Source organism: Filicampus tigris, chromosome 11, assembly GCF_054856515.1.
Source record: "Filicampus tigris isolate MCC_2025a chromosome 11, RoL_Ftig_1.0, whole genome shotgun sequence".
Taxonomy (NCBI): domain Eukaryota; kingdom Metazoa; phylum Chordata; class Actinopteri; order Syngnathiformes; family Syngnathidae; genus Filicampus; species Filicampus tigris.
In genome coordinates this window covers 14,911,292-14,927,342 of record NC_141227.1, presented here as the reverse complement: position 1 = coordinate 14,927,342, position 16,051 = coordinate 14,911,292, and the positions used below count along the sequence as shown (strand labels likewise).

The 16,051-nt window shown below is 41.3% G+C and overlaps 2 protein-coding genes across 6 annotated transcripts; both read left to right on the top strand.

Annotated features, from left to right (window-relative positions):
• Positions 1–350: 350 nt before the first annotated feature.
• On the top strand, positions 351–10,078 carry LOC147139891 (uncharacterized). Of its 5 annotated transcripts, XR_015088681.1 has the most exons (6): positions 351–555; positions 763–893; positions 959–1,160; positions 3,718–3,877; positions 7,914–7,971; positions 9,996–10,078. XR_015088681.1 is itself a non-coding variant. In XM_086045344.1 (5 exons), the coding sequence occupies exons 1-4, from the start codon at positions 500–502 to the stop codon at positions 3,836–3,838; spliced, it is 510 nt and encodes a 169-aa protein (XP_085901470.1). In that variant the 5' UTR covers positions 351–499; the 3' UTR covers positions 3,839–3,877; positions 7,892–7,970. The 5 variants fall into 5 exon arrangements, 3 of the variants coding, with proteins under 3 accessions (XP_085901470.1, XP_085901472.1, XP_085901471.1); XM_086045344.1 differs by lacking the exon at positions 9,996–10,078 and having other exon boundaries at positions 7,892–7,970; XM_086045346.1 differs by lacking the exons at positions 7,914–7,971; positions 9,996–10,078 and adding an exon at positions 4,813–5,231.
• Positions 9,812–15,944, top strand: got1 (glutamic-oxaloacetic transaminase 1, soluble). The gene is made up of 9 exons (XM_086045343.1): positions 9,812–10,086; positions 10,834–11,015; positions 11,089–11,212; positions 12,205–12,317; positions 13,025–13,129; positions 13,228–13,378; positions 13,863–14,028; positions 14,115–14,257; positions 14,411–15,944. The coding sequence occupies exons 1-9, from the start codon at positions 9,978–9,980 to the stop codon at positions 14,548–14,550; spliced, it is 1,233 nt and encodes a 410-aa protein (XP_085901469.1). The 5' UTR covers positions 9,812–9,977; the 3' UTR covers positions 14,551–15,944.
• Positions 15,945–16,051: the final 107 nt, after the last annotated feature.

The window sequence follows — 16,051 nt, the reverse complement described above, 5'->3', positions numbered from 1 at the left end:
TGACCATCTTGTGTAAAATATGACGTTACAGTTGTGTTTACAAATTAATGAAGTTGAAAGGCTAATCGCCATCGGTTTAAGGCACTTAATAATCAATTAAAGCTCTGTAAAGATGTGCATTTCACTTGGAATATTGAAATTATTCGAATTATGAAAGGAATGCTAAGCATGCTAGCCTGATACGTCTATATGGCCCAATCACAATACCCACACTTGCACCCTACGGTCTTCGCTGAGGTGCACACGTAGTCGAAGACACGAAGGTTCGAGGGCTCAGATTACAAGTGTATAAAACTTGCAGAATTAGGACACTGCACGTGACGTCATCGATATATGCCCCTGCGTCAGCGAGCATGGCGGCACAAGTTGTTGTTTTGGCAATTTTGCTGTTTAAAATTACATTAAAACTTAAGTAAAGTAGTAGTAAAGTAAAACTCGGTCTCAGTCTTCCAGTCGATGGGAGCTATGGCTCCATTACTATTTGCGGCTCTTGCACGATATGTACGCATTCGCAAGAAGGTTGCTGAGTACGGCAGCTACACAAGAACAAAATACGTAGGTAAACGCTAACAGGTAACGGTGACTTTAAAACATCGATATACAAATGATGAACTTTGTAACGGATCGATTTTTATTCTTGAAGTGACCTTTTTATTGTATTTATTTTTTTAGCTCGTTTAAAGGATTTACGACAAGTGTTGAAAGTTTCCCGCTATGTTGATCAAATCCGCAATGAATTGTGGGTAATATGCTTCGGTTTAGAGGGCCATGGATGCGGGCACAGCCGAAGTGCGGAACAAGGGCGCAAAGAGGGCGAGGCGACAGAGCACTTCGCATAATTGGGACACCCTACCCTCGTACTCGGCGGCAATGCGCAAATGAGGGGCACAAGGGTACAAGTGTGGGTATTGGGATTGGGCCTATGTCTTCAATTTAAAATGGCGGCTATTAATTACAGGCAGGAGACCAGGCGTGCCAACGCCGCCCTTGGCCCCCCTACAAGTGTGGACCAGGGGAGCTAGCTTGTTTACGGAGCGGAAGAGTCTGTTTCCTGCCTGTAACAAAACCCAGACTCCCCGTCAGAGTGTCAAGGAGCTGCTCGCCATACTCGCCGCCAATACATCATCTTCATCGCCGAATCGTCACGAGATAAGCCCCAGGTCGGACCCGCATAGAGGTCGTCGGGCTGCTGCCGTTTTATGAACAAGATAAGTCGCAGCTCCCATAATTCCGCATAGACACTTTCCACCCACTCAGCAGTCAAATTTCAATCATTCTCAATTTACTTGCTGCTTGAAAACTTTAAGAATTGGTAGCTTGCCAGGCGTTGCTGAACAGGTTTCAACTAGTTCCAGCTTTGTCTCCATGTATTGGATCGACAAACCTGTTGAAGCAGAAGTCTCTGCAGAATAGCAGGTGTACTCTCACTCACACTGCTGAAATCGATTTCATCACAGTCCGTGTGTCCACTCAGCAATTTGTGCAAGTTTGAAGGCCCCGAAGAGGCAGTTTGCTTAACTTTCCCTCGTGGGGTCGTCCCGTGTAAAACTAAGAGGAGTTTAATGTCTTTTATCACACTTGTAAATACTGCCTAACATAAGCATTCGTCACCTCCCAGTGTTTGTTTGGGGGCTTTTCACAAGTGTCGTTGTTCCCCACAGGTGTAATGGTGCACTATTTATTTGCTGAGAGATGATACATGCGTACAGTAGCGAGGTGGTTTCAAGCTTGTCTTCCTAAGTTCCTGGGGAGGTTTCATGTTGTTTTGTAGACTAAAAGTAGAATTTTTTGGCGTTGTTACACTTTTCCCGAAAGAAAAATCATGCAGAATGCATGCAAGCCTCGGGTAACACTTTACATTTTTTTGCATGTGAAATAATGGGAAGATAAAAGTTTGCTATGTAAGTTTGTCATAAAACATTTATTAGCTTTTCATGCAATTTTTTAATAACAGTCTTAGGTTAATTAAAGATGCTTTAATGTCAGTAAGTGTAAATTCTTGTTTGCATTTGTGGCCTGCGATTGGGTGGTGAGCAGTCCAGGGTGTACCAGCTGGCATAAGCTCCAGCTGACCCATGACCCTAGTGAGGTTAAGCACTGCAGAAAATGGATGGATGGATGGAATGATTTTAACATAACACTGTTAATATTCAAACCTAAAATATTCGAGCTTGACTTAAATGGCATGCAAAGTTCTTAATTTTCTTAACTGTCATACAAGTGTAAAAAAAAAAAAAAGTTAACTACTGTTTGTATCAAGAGCTAAAACATTCAATCTTGCCTAAAGTTGATCTAATGCATATTCCACATTTCCTTTTTAAAACATTTTTAACTGTCATACAAGTGGAACAATAAATTGACCACTGTTAATCTGTTAATAGGGCCCTACCGATATGGATTATTGAAGCCGATGCCGATTCCAATATTAATTTAAAAAATATAATAATAAAAAAAATAAAATAATGAATAGTAGAACATTTGACTGTTTTACAATACTTTGGCCTATGGTATTTTTTTGTGATGGTGGGTTGTCTGTGTTTCACTGTCATTGTCTTTGTCTTATGTTGTTATTAGTTAATGTGTGAAAATCTTTTTGTGGGGGTGGTGGTGTTTAAATTGTTATTGGCCATTGGAATCTTTATCTTATGTCGTAATGTGTTGATATGAAGAAAAAAAAATTGGCCAATTTTTGACGATTTTAAAAGAGTTAATATCGGCTCAGCTAATATTGGCTGGCCAATTAATCGGTCGGACCCTACTGTTAATGGCAAGACTTAATATTAGAATAAAATAATAAAATAAAATTCTTCAATGTCAGGATTTTATTCCATTTATAGATTTCTTTTTTAACATTCCTAAAGTTGGTATCTCACTTAGCGATGAATAATTGCGAACATAGTGAATATTGGGTTGTCATCGGGGTTCTTCAAAGGTTGCAAAAGGAACGTGTTCACAATTTCTTGGCGACATGAAAAACTGTTTGGGGCAAGTAAAAAAAAAAAAATGTGTGAACATCTTTGCAACCTTTTACGAACCCTGATGACAACTCAACATTTGCTACGTTTGCAAGCATTCACAAGCATTCGCCACTCAGTGAGATAGCAGCTTAACAGTCATACAAGTGGAGAAAATAAGTTTAGCACTGTCAGTAATAAGAGCTAAAACAAGTTTTTCGCTTAACACCCTTTGTTGTGTTGCAAAAAAAGCTAAACGCCTTCAGCGCTAATCCTCTAATCCACTAATCACAGGTCAGAGAACTGTTGATGCTGCACGACATCTTGAAATTGCGTGCTGTTGTGCCCCTAATTTTTTTTTTATTCACAAAATGGACGACCTTGGGTGCATTCGACTTTCCTCTTCTTTTATCTCACGGCCATCATTAATATTGTAATACAAAGTACTGTAATGGCAAAGGACCAAACCGTTGTGTTGTCATTAATGGTTGAATTCTCAGTGCCGGAAGCCGTGTCTTATCAGCAGCGCGATGTGATGGTGTCAGTAGCCAGGAGCGAGGTTACGCTATTGTACCGCTGCCTGGGGCCGAGTGACGGATGACAGCGCCTTCTCTCTGGAGGAAATGGGGAGGCCGCAGCTTGAGCATGGGACCCTCGCCTTAACCTGCTTACCTTTTTTTTTTTTTTCTTCTTGCAATTCCTTCTGTTTATTGGGTTTGGGAGACACCCAAATGATCACTTCTTGTTGTTCTTTTCCTGACAGACGGCCGCTGCCCTGTTCTTGCGATCCAGGAGGGTTCATGCCAAACTTGGAGACCATGAGAGGAGGAAGTGACCAGTCTGGATCCCCTGGCCTTTGCCCTCCCTCGGGTCCCATAAATTAGCTTGCTGTAATTCTCTCCCAGACGGCCTTGCCCTAGCAGGTGTGTGTTTGTATATATGAGTGTTAACAGGGAGATTTAAGGGCTGTGCTGTGTGGGATCTACAGTGTCGGGAATGTCGTTTTGGCGGAAACGTGCAACCTAAATATGTTTATCCTCCGGTTGCCACACAGGCCAAGTAGATAAAGACGTGGCGGAGGATGTTTAGACCTTTTTTTTTTTTTTTTTTATCCTCCCTAACCGACGACCATACTTGGACTCTGCTGGAATAACATTGGCGAAATCAAAAGGTTGAATTAAGTTCATCGTGATCATTTGTGTAATGGCTCTCGAGGGGGAAAAGGCAACGTTGCTATAAAATATCTTGACTGCAACATGTAAACACGTTTGTGGGAAATGCTGCACTCGCCATCCAGAAATGAATGTTTGTTTTGCTGTGTAAGTAACATTTATTACTTTTAGTCACATAACGTTAGGTCACTTCATTCTTCTTGAATAGTTGGTAAAGCATCCAAATTTTTGGAGGCTAAAAATTAATGGCAGGAGTCTTCCACTTCCCGTCTTTGTTTCTCAATGCATCAGTCAGTTTGAATCGTGCTCTTTGGTCCTTGTATTTGAGGTACCTCCCATTTCAAAATGCCTCAGTAGTGAGGGAGTTTGTTAGATACCAAGAAAAAAAATGCAATTTGCCGGGTTTACTATTACTCACTTTTTTACTATCTTCAGACTAAAATGGATGAAGTATTGAATGTAACAGAACATAAATGTCATTTAGTGTCAGTGCTGCTTTTACATTTCTATGCTTGAGTAATTTTGTCTGATAAGTTACGGGGAACTATTTTTAAAACGAGTTGATCTGAATGAAATGTGCTGAAAATTTTCCTTTCTATGCCAGTCTTGAGCAGAGTAATGTAATCCATGGTGTGTGTAGCTCAACTTTCCATTGGTGATGACATTTTGTACTGTTGTTCACACAGGATAGCGACCAAGCCCGACTGTAAATAGCAAATCATTTAAACAGCTTAACCGACACAGAGATACACAATGTACAGAACTGTACGCACACATCATCAAATACTGACGATGATGCTCAACATTTGAGCGCACAGAAACGTGCTGAAGTTACCGTACATCAGTACCGAGTTGGCCTGCGCCTGTGGAAAACTGCTGCTTTGTAGCTGAAATCTTTGTTAATGCTACAATGGCCAGCGTGTTGGTATTCACTGACCTGAAGCCACTGGATCCACGCAGTGAGAGCACAAACTGGCGGTTGTAGATCGGTTTAGCGATTTATGGATTTCATTGCATCAAAATGATATTGTGTTTAGTCATACGTTGGGGAAACTATTGTGAGTCAAAGCATACCTTTGCCGCCATCTTGTCCATCTTCTCCCGTTGACTGTCAATCACAGATCTATTTGTGATTGGATGAGTGAGTCGGGGCTGGGCGCAGAGCGAGTGAACAGCTACACACAACATTCTTCATTCCATCACAGAAGTTTTGTTGAGCGGTCATCTCGTTTGATGTTATTTGGGTTTACTTACAGCAGCCCGTAACCATTTGTCTCAATTAAAGAGACTACAATAAATGTACTGTAACATACTGTAAAGGGTATTTTTCCTCCGTCAAAAATTCAGTTCCGATTTTAACAGCAAATTGTGAATGTCCCAGGTTCCAAAATAAACGCAGTCACGATCGGCAGATCCCTACACTACGCCTAATTAAGCTGCTATGAAACAATGGCATATGCTCAAATTGCTGAGAAACAAGCTACTTTAAACGTAACGTTTCACTTTGCGTCCAAATTCCTGCGGAAATCTGTTGAAAGCATGTGGCAATATCGAATGGAGCCCACGAACGCGTGCATGCACATACTTGCGGAGGCCCACACCAAAGCACACGTGTCAGGCGGCGTATAGTCAGTCATGGGGAGGCCCTGTCGCCTTTGTTGTGACTGTGTCTCGCTCCTTGTTAGAGAATTGATGATGCTGTCTTCAGAAAACAAACAAGGCGGGCGGCTAAAAAGGTGGTCACTCACCACAGCTCCCTGACCCAGAAAGGCACACGGAGGCCATCGCAACATGCGAGCCGCGCTGCGGCGTCCCCCTCGGAATGCATGCGCGCACACACACTCTTGTTTGTGTTCCATTGATATGGCCGCTGGAATGTGTCTGTCTTGTGCCTCAATGTGTGCCTTTGTGTGTTGTGAGTGTCAGCGTAGCGCAGCAGCAAGGATAACCTGCATGCAAACAAAACACAGATAAAGTACTTGGCACCACCCCCTGTTTTCCCCACATGCTTTCTATTGCACTCTAGCTGATTCCAAAATAAATATGACACGTCAATTGTCAGGCGGTGAAACGGAGAGAAGTTCCCTGTCTATATTTGGGGGATTCACTCATTGATCTGGATGTGACACTCCCATTTGTGGGCATCGTTTGGCCGGGGGCCTCTTCTGTCTTCGTCTTCTGTTCTGACTCACACGTCACATTACTGGGCCCCGGGGGCCCCTCGCCGGTACATTCACATCACACACCCTGCCTTGCTCTGGGCCCCCAAGCCTTGTTCCAGAAGCTCAAATCCCATAATTGCAGGGCTGACAGCGATAGCTTACGCAGACGTCCTCACCTGGTTGGAAAGAATGAAAACATCGAGACTGTCAAGATGCAGTGAGGAGATGATTGAGGAGGGAGAGATACTTGGGCAAAGTGTCCAACATATCAGAAGATGAAGAAGACCCCAAATAACTTATTATTACTGGTATATTTTTGGTATTTTGATTATTCAAAGCATTTTTTTCTCCTGCTGGGGTATCAATTAAAAAAAAAAAATAAAATAAAATATGTATTTCGTTTTTTGACACTGCATCCGTAAAGTATTCACTGCACTTTACTTTTCCCACGTTTTGTTTTGTTACAGTGGAATAATTAAATGCAATCCCCCATAATGACACCATGAAAGAAGTCCAACTTAATGGAGCCCGAGAGGAACGGGCAAACTGCCCAAATATAGGTGTGCCAAGCTTGTAGCATATTTAAAAAGACTTGAGTCTGGAATTGCTGCCAATTAAAGCAGCATCAACAAAGTGTTGAGCAAACATAGTGAATACGTATGTACATATAGGGTACTTTTCGTGGTTTTGTTACGACTTGAGTGTTGTGTGTAAAATCTTGAGGGAAACATTTTGGAATAAGACTATGTCATGACAAAATATGGGAAATAGCAAAGTGATGTGACGATAGTTTCCAGATGCACTGTATAAAACAGAGCCGCCAAATGTTATGGTCATATTTTGTTGCGTAAATCACTGAATTCCAACTAGTTTTTAGAAAATCCACTGTCCAACATTAGCACCAGTATGGCGCTGTGTCGGGCCACCAATTAACACAACATTGGTTAAAAAAAAAAGAAAAAGAAAACTGTGCGTCCACATTGCATGCACAGCCGCCCGCTCTCCCTGCTTTCTGCTGTCGTGGAATGGTGGTGCATGCTATTTTTATTTTGCGCTTCCCCAGCTCCCCGTGAGCTACAGCTAGCTAGCTAATGTGGCGAAACACAATGCCGCGCCGCAAGTTCATTTTGCATCCGGTGACAACGCAGCACAAGTCGCTAATCATCACCGCCATGGCAGCCAATAAACTACACTTCTGACTAGTATTGTTGCGACGAAACGAGGACGGCAAGAAAAACGGAGATGCCATGCTAATTGCTAAGCTGTCATGGCGGACATGTAGACACTTGATCTGTATGAAAACATTTTTGAAACCATATTAATTTTACCAGTATGTTACAGTTCAGGCTAGGGGTGGAAAGCTATGGGTAACTCAATATTCAATCCGATTCCGATTTAGAGGCCCACGATTTGATTTAATTCCAATTCAGAGGCCTATGATTTGATTGTGATTCCGAGGCTTACATTTTATAGTCCATGTAAAACACTCATACATTTTTTACAACAAAAAACTCAAGGAAGAGCAAAGATTTATACTTCGCACTTTTTATCATTCTTTGTTAATGCTGTAAGCAATAGTATGATTTTAATGTGGACAATGCAGGGACATCATCTTCCTTCGACAGAGCGTCCGGCCTCCCGTGTGGAAGTACTGAAGCAGTTTCCAACAAGCTGTTGGCTGGGGTGAGCAGTCTTTTATTTATGAACCACTTCAAGTGAAGCAGACAGCACAGTGGAGCCAGCTTGTTTATAAGAGAGCTCAGTGTGTAGACCCTCAGGACACAACAGATGAGGATCCAGCGTCTAATTTACACGACCACCACGTGCTCTTAACTCAAACGACACTTTGATTGTTCGTCTTTTGACATGTATACTCACGATAACAATGTTAGGTACACCTGCTCAATCTCATGTGATCATCTCACGAGATCTAATGCAAGAGCATGCATTTTTTTTGTGCAAGCTGTGATTCTAGTCACTGAATATAATTTTTCTGAAGGTATTTGGATGGAAATAGGAAAATCAACTTTTCTCCTTTGTATGATGTTTGCATGTAATTTTTCCATTTCATCAATTGTTTAGTTTGGAAAACTTTGCACCTGAACCACCAAAGTCAGGTGGTTTTAATTTAAATGCAAATTTTTTTCCCCAATACGAAATAATATAAAGTGAGTTTAAATACTTATGAAGGCAATTTTAAGTGACAATTTTATATTTATAGCTGTCAAACCAAAAAACTGAAACGGTTAGATGTATATAATGAAACTAAAATAGAGTAAATCTACTAACCATTTCAAGGTGATTTCAGAACGACACTGTCACCTAAAGTCGGTTTGTTGTTTTCAATAAATCCTCATGTCTCTCAGCAAGACATGAGCTTTGCGGTTTGCATCATTGGGATGCACGATATGTATATCTCGCATTCATCCGTATTTCTGATTCTGTGGTTATCATCACACTTTGCACTTGAAAGTGATAGCATCACAACAACAACAAAATATGATAGAATCCTTTAAATATTTGTTTGACTTTTTCCGCACAAATTTATCAACCAAATTGTAAAAGCAAAGCAAGTTTATTTATAAATAAGTAAGTCCATCGTGTTTTACAGAGGCAAAGAAAAGAAATAACGATTAAACAAAATTAAAAAGATGCAAATACATTATATAAAAAGGATGCATTAAAAGACAAATCAGCAATAGAATAACAGAAGAAATTATCAAGTAAAAATCATGTGAAAACCATGTTGAAATTGAGAATGATTATTCTTTTATATATGAAAACGCAGCAGTGAACTATGAAGTTGAGCACATTTAAATGTACCAACAGTTTGACCAGATCTCATATGTTCTGAGAAGTTTGTTCCATAGGTGAGGACTGTTGAAATAAAAGGCTACTTCACTTTATCTGGTCCTGGAAACACTCAATAAGTCTTCACCCAATGACATTGAGGTCTGGAAGTCTCACATAGGGAAGTAAAACATCCAAGATCATTCAGAGCGTTGTAGACCAACAGTAAGGTTTTAATATCTATACTTTGACTCACGGGAAGAAAACCAGCCACTTGCAGGGCACACATAGCCAAACAACCACTCAGCATTATTTTTGCAGAGACAGAAATTGGGACTTTTTTGCCTAATGAAGTGCCCACTGAGTGTATAGGTAACTGTTAAACTTTTACTACTACTAAACAGTCCCTGTACTAATTATGGTGAACGTTTTTTTAACAGTAAATATTGACTGTCAATAACCTTGTAAATCACTTATTTGAATTGTGCAAATAAGGAAAACATGCTTTGCAACCAATGTAAGCACGGGCTTTGGCGCCGTCTTGTGGCTAAGTTTATTACTTTCAGTTAAATCCTATCTCCCGCCCCTCTAAATTGTATTGGCTTAGCCGTGTGTCGGTCGAGTAACAGAGGCACCCATTTGGTTAGCAGCCTCGCCACTTGTTCTCTTCTCTCGCCTTTTGACTTTAACCTGACATGTCTCACCAACTATGATTGGCGCAGACCACACGGCCACATTGCCATTGGTGCACCAGTAACACTCCCTTTCTCTTTATCGGCGAGCCAAGTGTAAAGTGCCTCGTTCTTGTCGCTTGTCCCAGTCAGTCCGTAGTTGCCAGTTTGTTTCTGTTTAACTTTGTTTTGCTTTTCAAGTGAAGCTATAAAGTAACAGCGCTGAAAATGTCTTTGTTTGGCGAGGTCCCCCAAGCGACGCCCGTAGCCGTGTTTAAATTAACACAGGACTTCAATAAAGACCAGTTTCCACAAAAAGTCAACCTCGGTGTCGGGGGTAAGTTGGAACACAACAATGATTGAAATTATAAACCCTTTATTTGCAGTTCTTTTGCAATTCCGTTTTACTTCCTCCAAATGTACACCTACATTGCCTTTATTAAATTTGGTGTTTTCATTTTTGTGTATCATTACATAACAGTTGATATTCCAATGCAATTAGTGTTTATCAGTGATGGTAACCCGCACAATGACCTCTTTACACTGAATCAGATTTGAGTTCAAACTCCCTTCTTGTTTGTGAAACAACCCCACATTTTAGTCCCGTGCAACCTTTGTCACTTGTAATCAGATTACGAGTAGTAATCCTGGCCTCTTGCTTTGCAAAAGAGGCCTGTGCGAAATGCTGCAGGCGTGTGTGGTAACTGGCACTGCTGTGTTGCGTTGCTGCTTCTGCTCCTACCTGAGTCATTAAGTGCAGCATGCTGATAGTTTGTAATCCCTTCATCTTTAACAAGACGCAGCATGACAGATGGCGAATGTAGGCCGAAACGTCAATTGTCACGTGAAAATCATATTGTGATTCATGATGCATGCCATGCAATAGGCTGTTTGTTGCAGTGCAAGCGGAGTCAAGTTGCCTAACAAACCTTGCACCTTAGCTCCGAATTGGAGAATAATGTACATTGTACATATTAACAGTACCAATACTCAATTTGGTATTCTATGATTCAACAATGTTTTGTGTTACTGGTCATTTTCATGTATTTTGCCTGTCTAATGTTTTTGTCAACTTGTATCGCAGCCTACCGCACAGATGAAGGCAAGCCGTGGGTTTTGTCGGTGGTGAAAAAAGTGGAAAAGATCATCGCCAATGATGACAACCTCAACCACGAGTACTTGCCCATCCTGGGTTTGCCCGAATTCCGATCCTCAGCATCCAAAATTGCACTGGGAGACAGCAGCCCTGCTATCATGGAGAACAGGGTGAGTTACACTTGGTTCATGAACTCAACCAGTGGCACTTCCTTGGTTTAGATTGTTTGTCTGTCCCATTCAGGTCGGGGCGGTTCAGTGTCTTGGCGGTACAGGTGCGCTGAAGATGGGAGCAGAGTTCCTCAGACGTTTCTACAATGGAAGCAACAACACAAAGACACCAGTCTATGTGTCTGCGCCGACTTGGGGTATAGACACACTTGGGCTGGATTTACACTTCAGGTTCAAGTGGCCGATTTTGATTTGTTGCATTTTAAAAAAAAAAAAATATTCTCATTGCAATGACACTCATAGGACTGTGTTTACACTGTCGGCCCCGGTTTCTTGTAATGGCTCCAGAGATAATCTTAGTAGATAATCCTGCCCTGTGCGGTGTGCTCAGACTGACCTCGGCCACTCGGGAGGGCGTCCGACCTCAAATCGAGGATATTCAACATGTTGGGTTGTTTTGGCCTGACTTCGCACCGTGTGTGGTGTGCCCCGAGGACAAACGATCACGCAGCCGGTTGACTGTGACATGCAGCCAATCAGATAGCGAGGTGACGGGGCGGCGAGAAAGCGCAGTGGGAATCCAAAATCAAAACGCTCATGAACGATATCGGTTCGTGTGTAATGTGTTGATCTTGCCGTGTGGCTGCACCCCAACACTCGGTCCGTTCAAAACTGTTATACCCGTGATTTTTTTCTCGTCACGTGTTGGGTCTCTCAAAGTTTGGAAGTCGGTCGACAATTTAAAAATCTTGCTGTGTGAACCAGGCTTTAGAAAGACAACCAAATCTGGAGAACATTTACAATTGTCAATCGTCCTTGGTCTTCATGAAAGACACTATAAAGCCATTATTTGTGTTCTTGTTTTAGTCACAATAGCTCATTATCAGTGCCAGTGGTGGAGCTATTTTTTTTTATCCATGGGGGGGGGTCATAGGGTGGCCAAGGCTATCTCAGTGGGTCCGCAAAACAAAAACGTGGAAACACGTTATGAACAATCAACATCCATTTTTATATTGAATAAAATTTGCAGGTGCGTGCACACACATATTATTAGCGTATTCCAGGGGGTCCAGTGCCCACCCCCGGAGCCCCATTTAGCTCCGCCAGTGGTCACTGCATCTTGACTCAAGTGTGAGCTGACCTTGTGTACAAACACAATGAAGAGGCTTTATCTCCTCATTTGCTTTAGAGAATCATAACGCCGTGTTCGCCAACGCTGGCTTCGAGGATGTCCGTCCCTATAAGTACTGGGATGCACAGAAGAAAGGCCTTGATCAGTCTGGTTTCCTTGATGACTTGGAGGTAAACAGCAGGACGTGAACTCTGGAACTACACCTCCAAAGTCAAACACTCCCAACATTGGTAGAATTTGCAATTCAGCCCAAATTTTCTGGAAAAATGTGCCCCAATTCAAATCTTGACATACTTTAACCGCTGTGAAGTAAAATATGACAATGCAATTAATGAAGTATCAGTTACACACTGACAAAATAAGCACAAAGCTCAAGATGTGTTCTGAGACATTCTGCCAACCTTTTAATGGAACACATATTAAACGCCACTCGATGAGACAATCCTAGTAAGACATTCTCAAAGGGTGAGTAGTTTAGCTTACGTCTGGTTTCATTTCGTTTTATTCTCCCACAGTACATCATCTCTTATATATCGATGATAGTGAGGAATGTTAAATTGTTACTTAAATCATTGCTTGCACTGTTAACAATGTTTGAGTCTGTAACAACAATTCATTTCCCATTATTTCATATGGGAAGAATTGTATTGAAATAAGAACTACATGGAAGTCAACCAGTGTCATGAAATGGGCTGTGTTCCACTTTGGAGGTTCCAATGCACTTAAACTCCATTTCAGCTGTGAATTACAGTTTGTTATCCACATTTGTTGCGGCAAAGACACTAAAAATGTTGAATGTCCTTTGTTGTTGTGTGGCATTAGATTAGTGTCGGACAATATGCATTGCACTCAACCACGTTCTATTTTTGTTTCTCAGAGCTGCCCAGAACGTTCCATCTTTGTCTTGCACGCCTGTGCCCACAATCCAACTGGCACAGATCCTACACAGGAGCAGTGGAAGCGGATTGCTGAAGTTATGATGGTAGTGAAACCGTTGTGGCCTCAGTTGTCCTCTTGCAGACGTGTTAGTTAAATGTTTGCGTTTGTTAATAAGATTTTTTTTATTCTGCTCTTTGCCAGAGAAGAAAGCTGTTTGTGTTCTTTGACTCAGCTTATCAAGGATTCGCTTCGGGCAGTCTCGATAAAGATGCCTGGGCCGTACGGTTTTTCGTCTCTATGGGCTTTGAAATGTTCTGCGCCCAGTCATTCTCCAAGAACTTTGGCCTTTATAGTACGTAACACATGAGCTTGTTCCACCAATTCGTCACGGATAAGATCTCAGAGTACTAGATTTGATATAATTACACTCCATTTATCATGGTTTTACCGCATTCAGTGGACATACCTACAGGTATTAAGAGCGGTTACTAAGGCTTGATTTATTTATTTTTTTTCATGCTTTTTAAGCCCTTTATTTTTTGGGCCTTTTTTTCTTATGTTAAACTCCACTTTCACCAGATTTAAACTGTAACATTATTATTTCAAAAATAGACATCATCCCTTATCTGCAAATGAGTAAATAAACATCTCTATTTGTGTAAGTAGAATCATAACAAATTGGTATTAAGCAGATAAAACATTTGTCCCAAAGGGAAGTGGGATTTATGTTGTACGTTGAATCCCACTGACTAAAGAACAGCCGGAATGAAGTTCAGAACCTGCTAAAAATAAGGCGTAATTAATCCCACAGAGAAATCATCTCTTGTTCCCATCAGATGAGCGTGTTGGCAACTTGACCGTGGTGGCTCGTGATGCCGATAACCTGAAGAGAGTTCTGTCCCAAATGGAGAAAATTGTGCGAACCACCTGGTCCAACCCACCTAGTCAGGGGGCTCGCATCGTGGCCGTCACAATCAACTCGCCTGAGCTCTTTGCCGAATGGTCAGCGGTCAAACTCCAAATCTGGTGCAATGGCTATGAATGTGGTGTGTGCACATTTTATTTACATTTTATTTGTGTGACTCCAGGAAAGAAAATGTGAAGACCATGGCTGACAGGGTGTTGTTGATGAGGGCCCAGCTGAAAGCCAAGCTCCAGGCTATGGGGACGCCAGGAACCTGGGACCACATCACGGAGCAAATCGGCATGTTCAGCTTCACCGGACTAAACCGTGAGTACACACGCATGCACTTGCACCACTTTTGTTTGATTGCATTTACGCTGCTTTCCGAAACTCAGCTATGCTAAGAATTCAAACATGTGATCCCGCTGTTACACATCTGGAGTGATGCAGCGGCGTTTCTGCCATCGTTATTTCTCGCAGCCAGACAAGTGGAATACATGGTGAAGGAGAAACACATCTACCTGCTGGCCAGCGGACGCATCAACATGTGCGGCTTGACCAGCAAGAACATCAACTACGTGGCTGAATCCATCCACGAGGCCGTTACCAAGGTCCAGTAGAAGGCTCGGCTCAGTGTGCTGTACTGTACCTCATCTAAATGCCTAAGGCAGGGGTGAGCAACCTGTAGCCGGTGAGGACATTTGATCTGACCCACAATGCAATTCTAAAAACAAGTAAAACATCAGAGGAACTGTTGTAAAAAGCCCTAAAATATTTCATATTTAAGTCCTCATTATAAACGGTGGATATAAAGAGTCTACACGCTCCTGTTGAAATGACGGGGCTTTTGTGATGTTTTTTTGAAAAAAAAAACACACCCTCTTTTAACTGGAGATGTGGCTGTGTTTAGAATTGACTAATCACATCCGACATATTAAATGGGAGTCAGCACACGTCATTGATTAAAGTGCCTCTGATTAACCCAAGTAAAGTTCAGATGTTCTAGTAAGCTGACATTTTGCTTTCTTAAAGCCTGAATGTGTTGTGTTATCGCTGATTGCTGTTTGAACTGTTCATAATTCCCCTCCCACCTTCACTAAGGTCCCAGTTCAAACTGAAGACAAACAGCTCCAAAACACGATGATGCCACCACCATGTTTTACTACATACTGTATGTGGTGTTGTTATGGTGATGAGGAATATTGTGTTCGCGCCAGACATGTCTTTTGGAATTAGTATGGACAAAATTGGTATTTAAATTTTGCAAAGACACACTTTAAATCTCCCAAATGCAAGTGGGAAAACGTGTTCTGGTCTGATGAAACCATAGTTAAAAATAGTTTCATTGAATTACCGGTATTTCCGCTGGTCTCATTTTTTCTTTTTATCACAGAACACTGCGTAAACATGGGTGTGTAGACTTTTTGTATCCACTGTGTAATTAACATTTAATTATGTTTTTTTTATTTTTTTTAAATAAAAATGAAAATAACCACTAATTGGAAAAAAGGTTCCCTCACCCCTGCCTAATAGAACTTTCCAGTCATCTCCTCTTCAGAGTGGGCATTTAAAAGTTTTGGCATTACTAATTTATTTTTAATTTCTTGTCATATTACTGCTGGGACATTAGCAGTAAGAGGGTGCTGCATTTCTAGTGTCACGCTTTGATTCTTAGCATTCTAAAACTAGTTAAAGGGAGCACTTCACCATAATCGATCAATGGCTAAAATTAAGGTGCATTATTGATGTGCAACTCTCTTAACTGTCAATTTTGTTCTGTATGGGAACATACAATATTATAATAAAAATAATAAATGAAAAAGAACTTCATTCTCTTTCTAATAAGACGTGAAACTTGTAATTTGAGCCCTTAAACACGCTAAGAAAATATTAAATTGGGAGCTTTTAACACAAACACAAGACACTAGCTTTATTCTGTTTAGTCTTAACGTGCACATGAATTCAAGCTATGAATGTTCTTGAGAGAAACTTCAATAAATGCATTTCAATCACATTTGTGTGTTTGTCATATATGATGGAATCAATGTGCATCTTAAGACGAGGAAATGACGTACCCGGCACTAGTTTAGCAATAATGGTAAATAAAAAAAAGAGGGACCA

Coding starts and splice junctions, on each gene's coding strand:
- got1 (XM_086045343.1), top strand. CDS start 9,978: ATGTCTTTGTTTGGCGAGGTCCCCCAAGCGACGCCCGTAGCCGTGTTT. Junction 12,318..13,024: donor GTTTCCTTGATGACTTGGAG/GTAAACAGCAGG, acceptor TTTGTTTCTCAG/AGCTGCCCAGAACGTTCCAT. Junction 14,258..14,410: donor CAGCTTCACCGGACTAAACC/GTGAGTACACAC, acceptor TATTTCTCGCAG/CCAGACAAGTGGAATACATG.
- LOC147139891 (XM_086045344.1), top strand. CDS start 500: ATGTACGCATTCGCAAGAAGGTTGCTGAGTACGGCAGCTACACAAGAA. Junction 894..958: donor CGCAAATGAGGGGCACAAGG/GTACAAGTGTGG, acceptor TATTAATTACAG/GCAGGAGACCAGGCGTGCCA. Junction 1,161..3,717: donor CGTCACGAGATAAGCCCCAG/GTCGGACCCGCA, acceptor TTTTCCTGACAG/ACGGCCGCTGCCCTGTTCTT.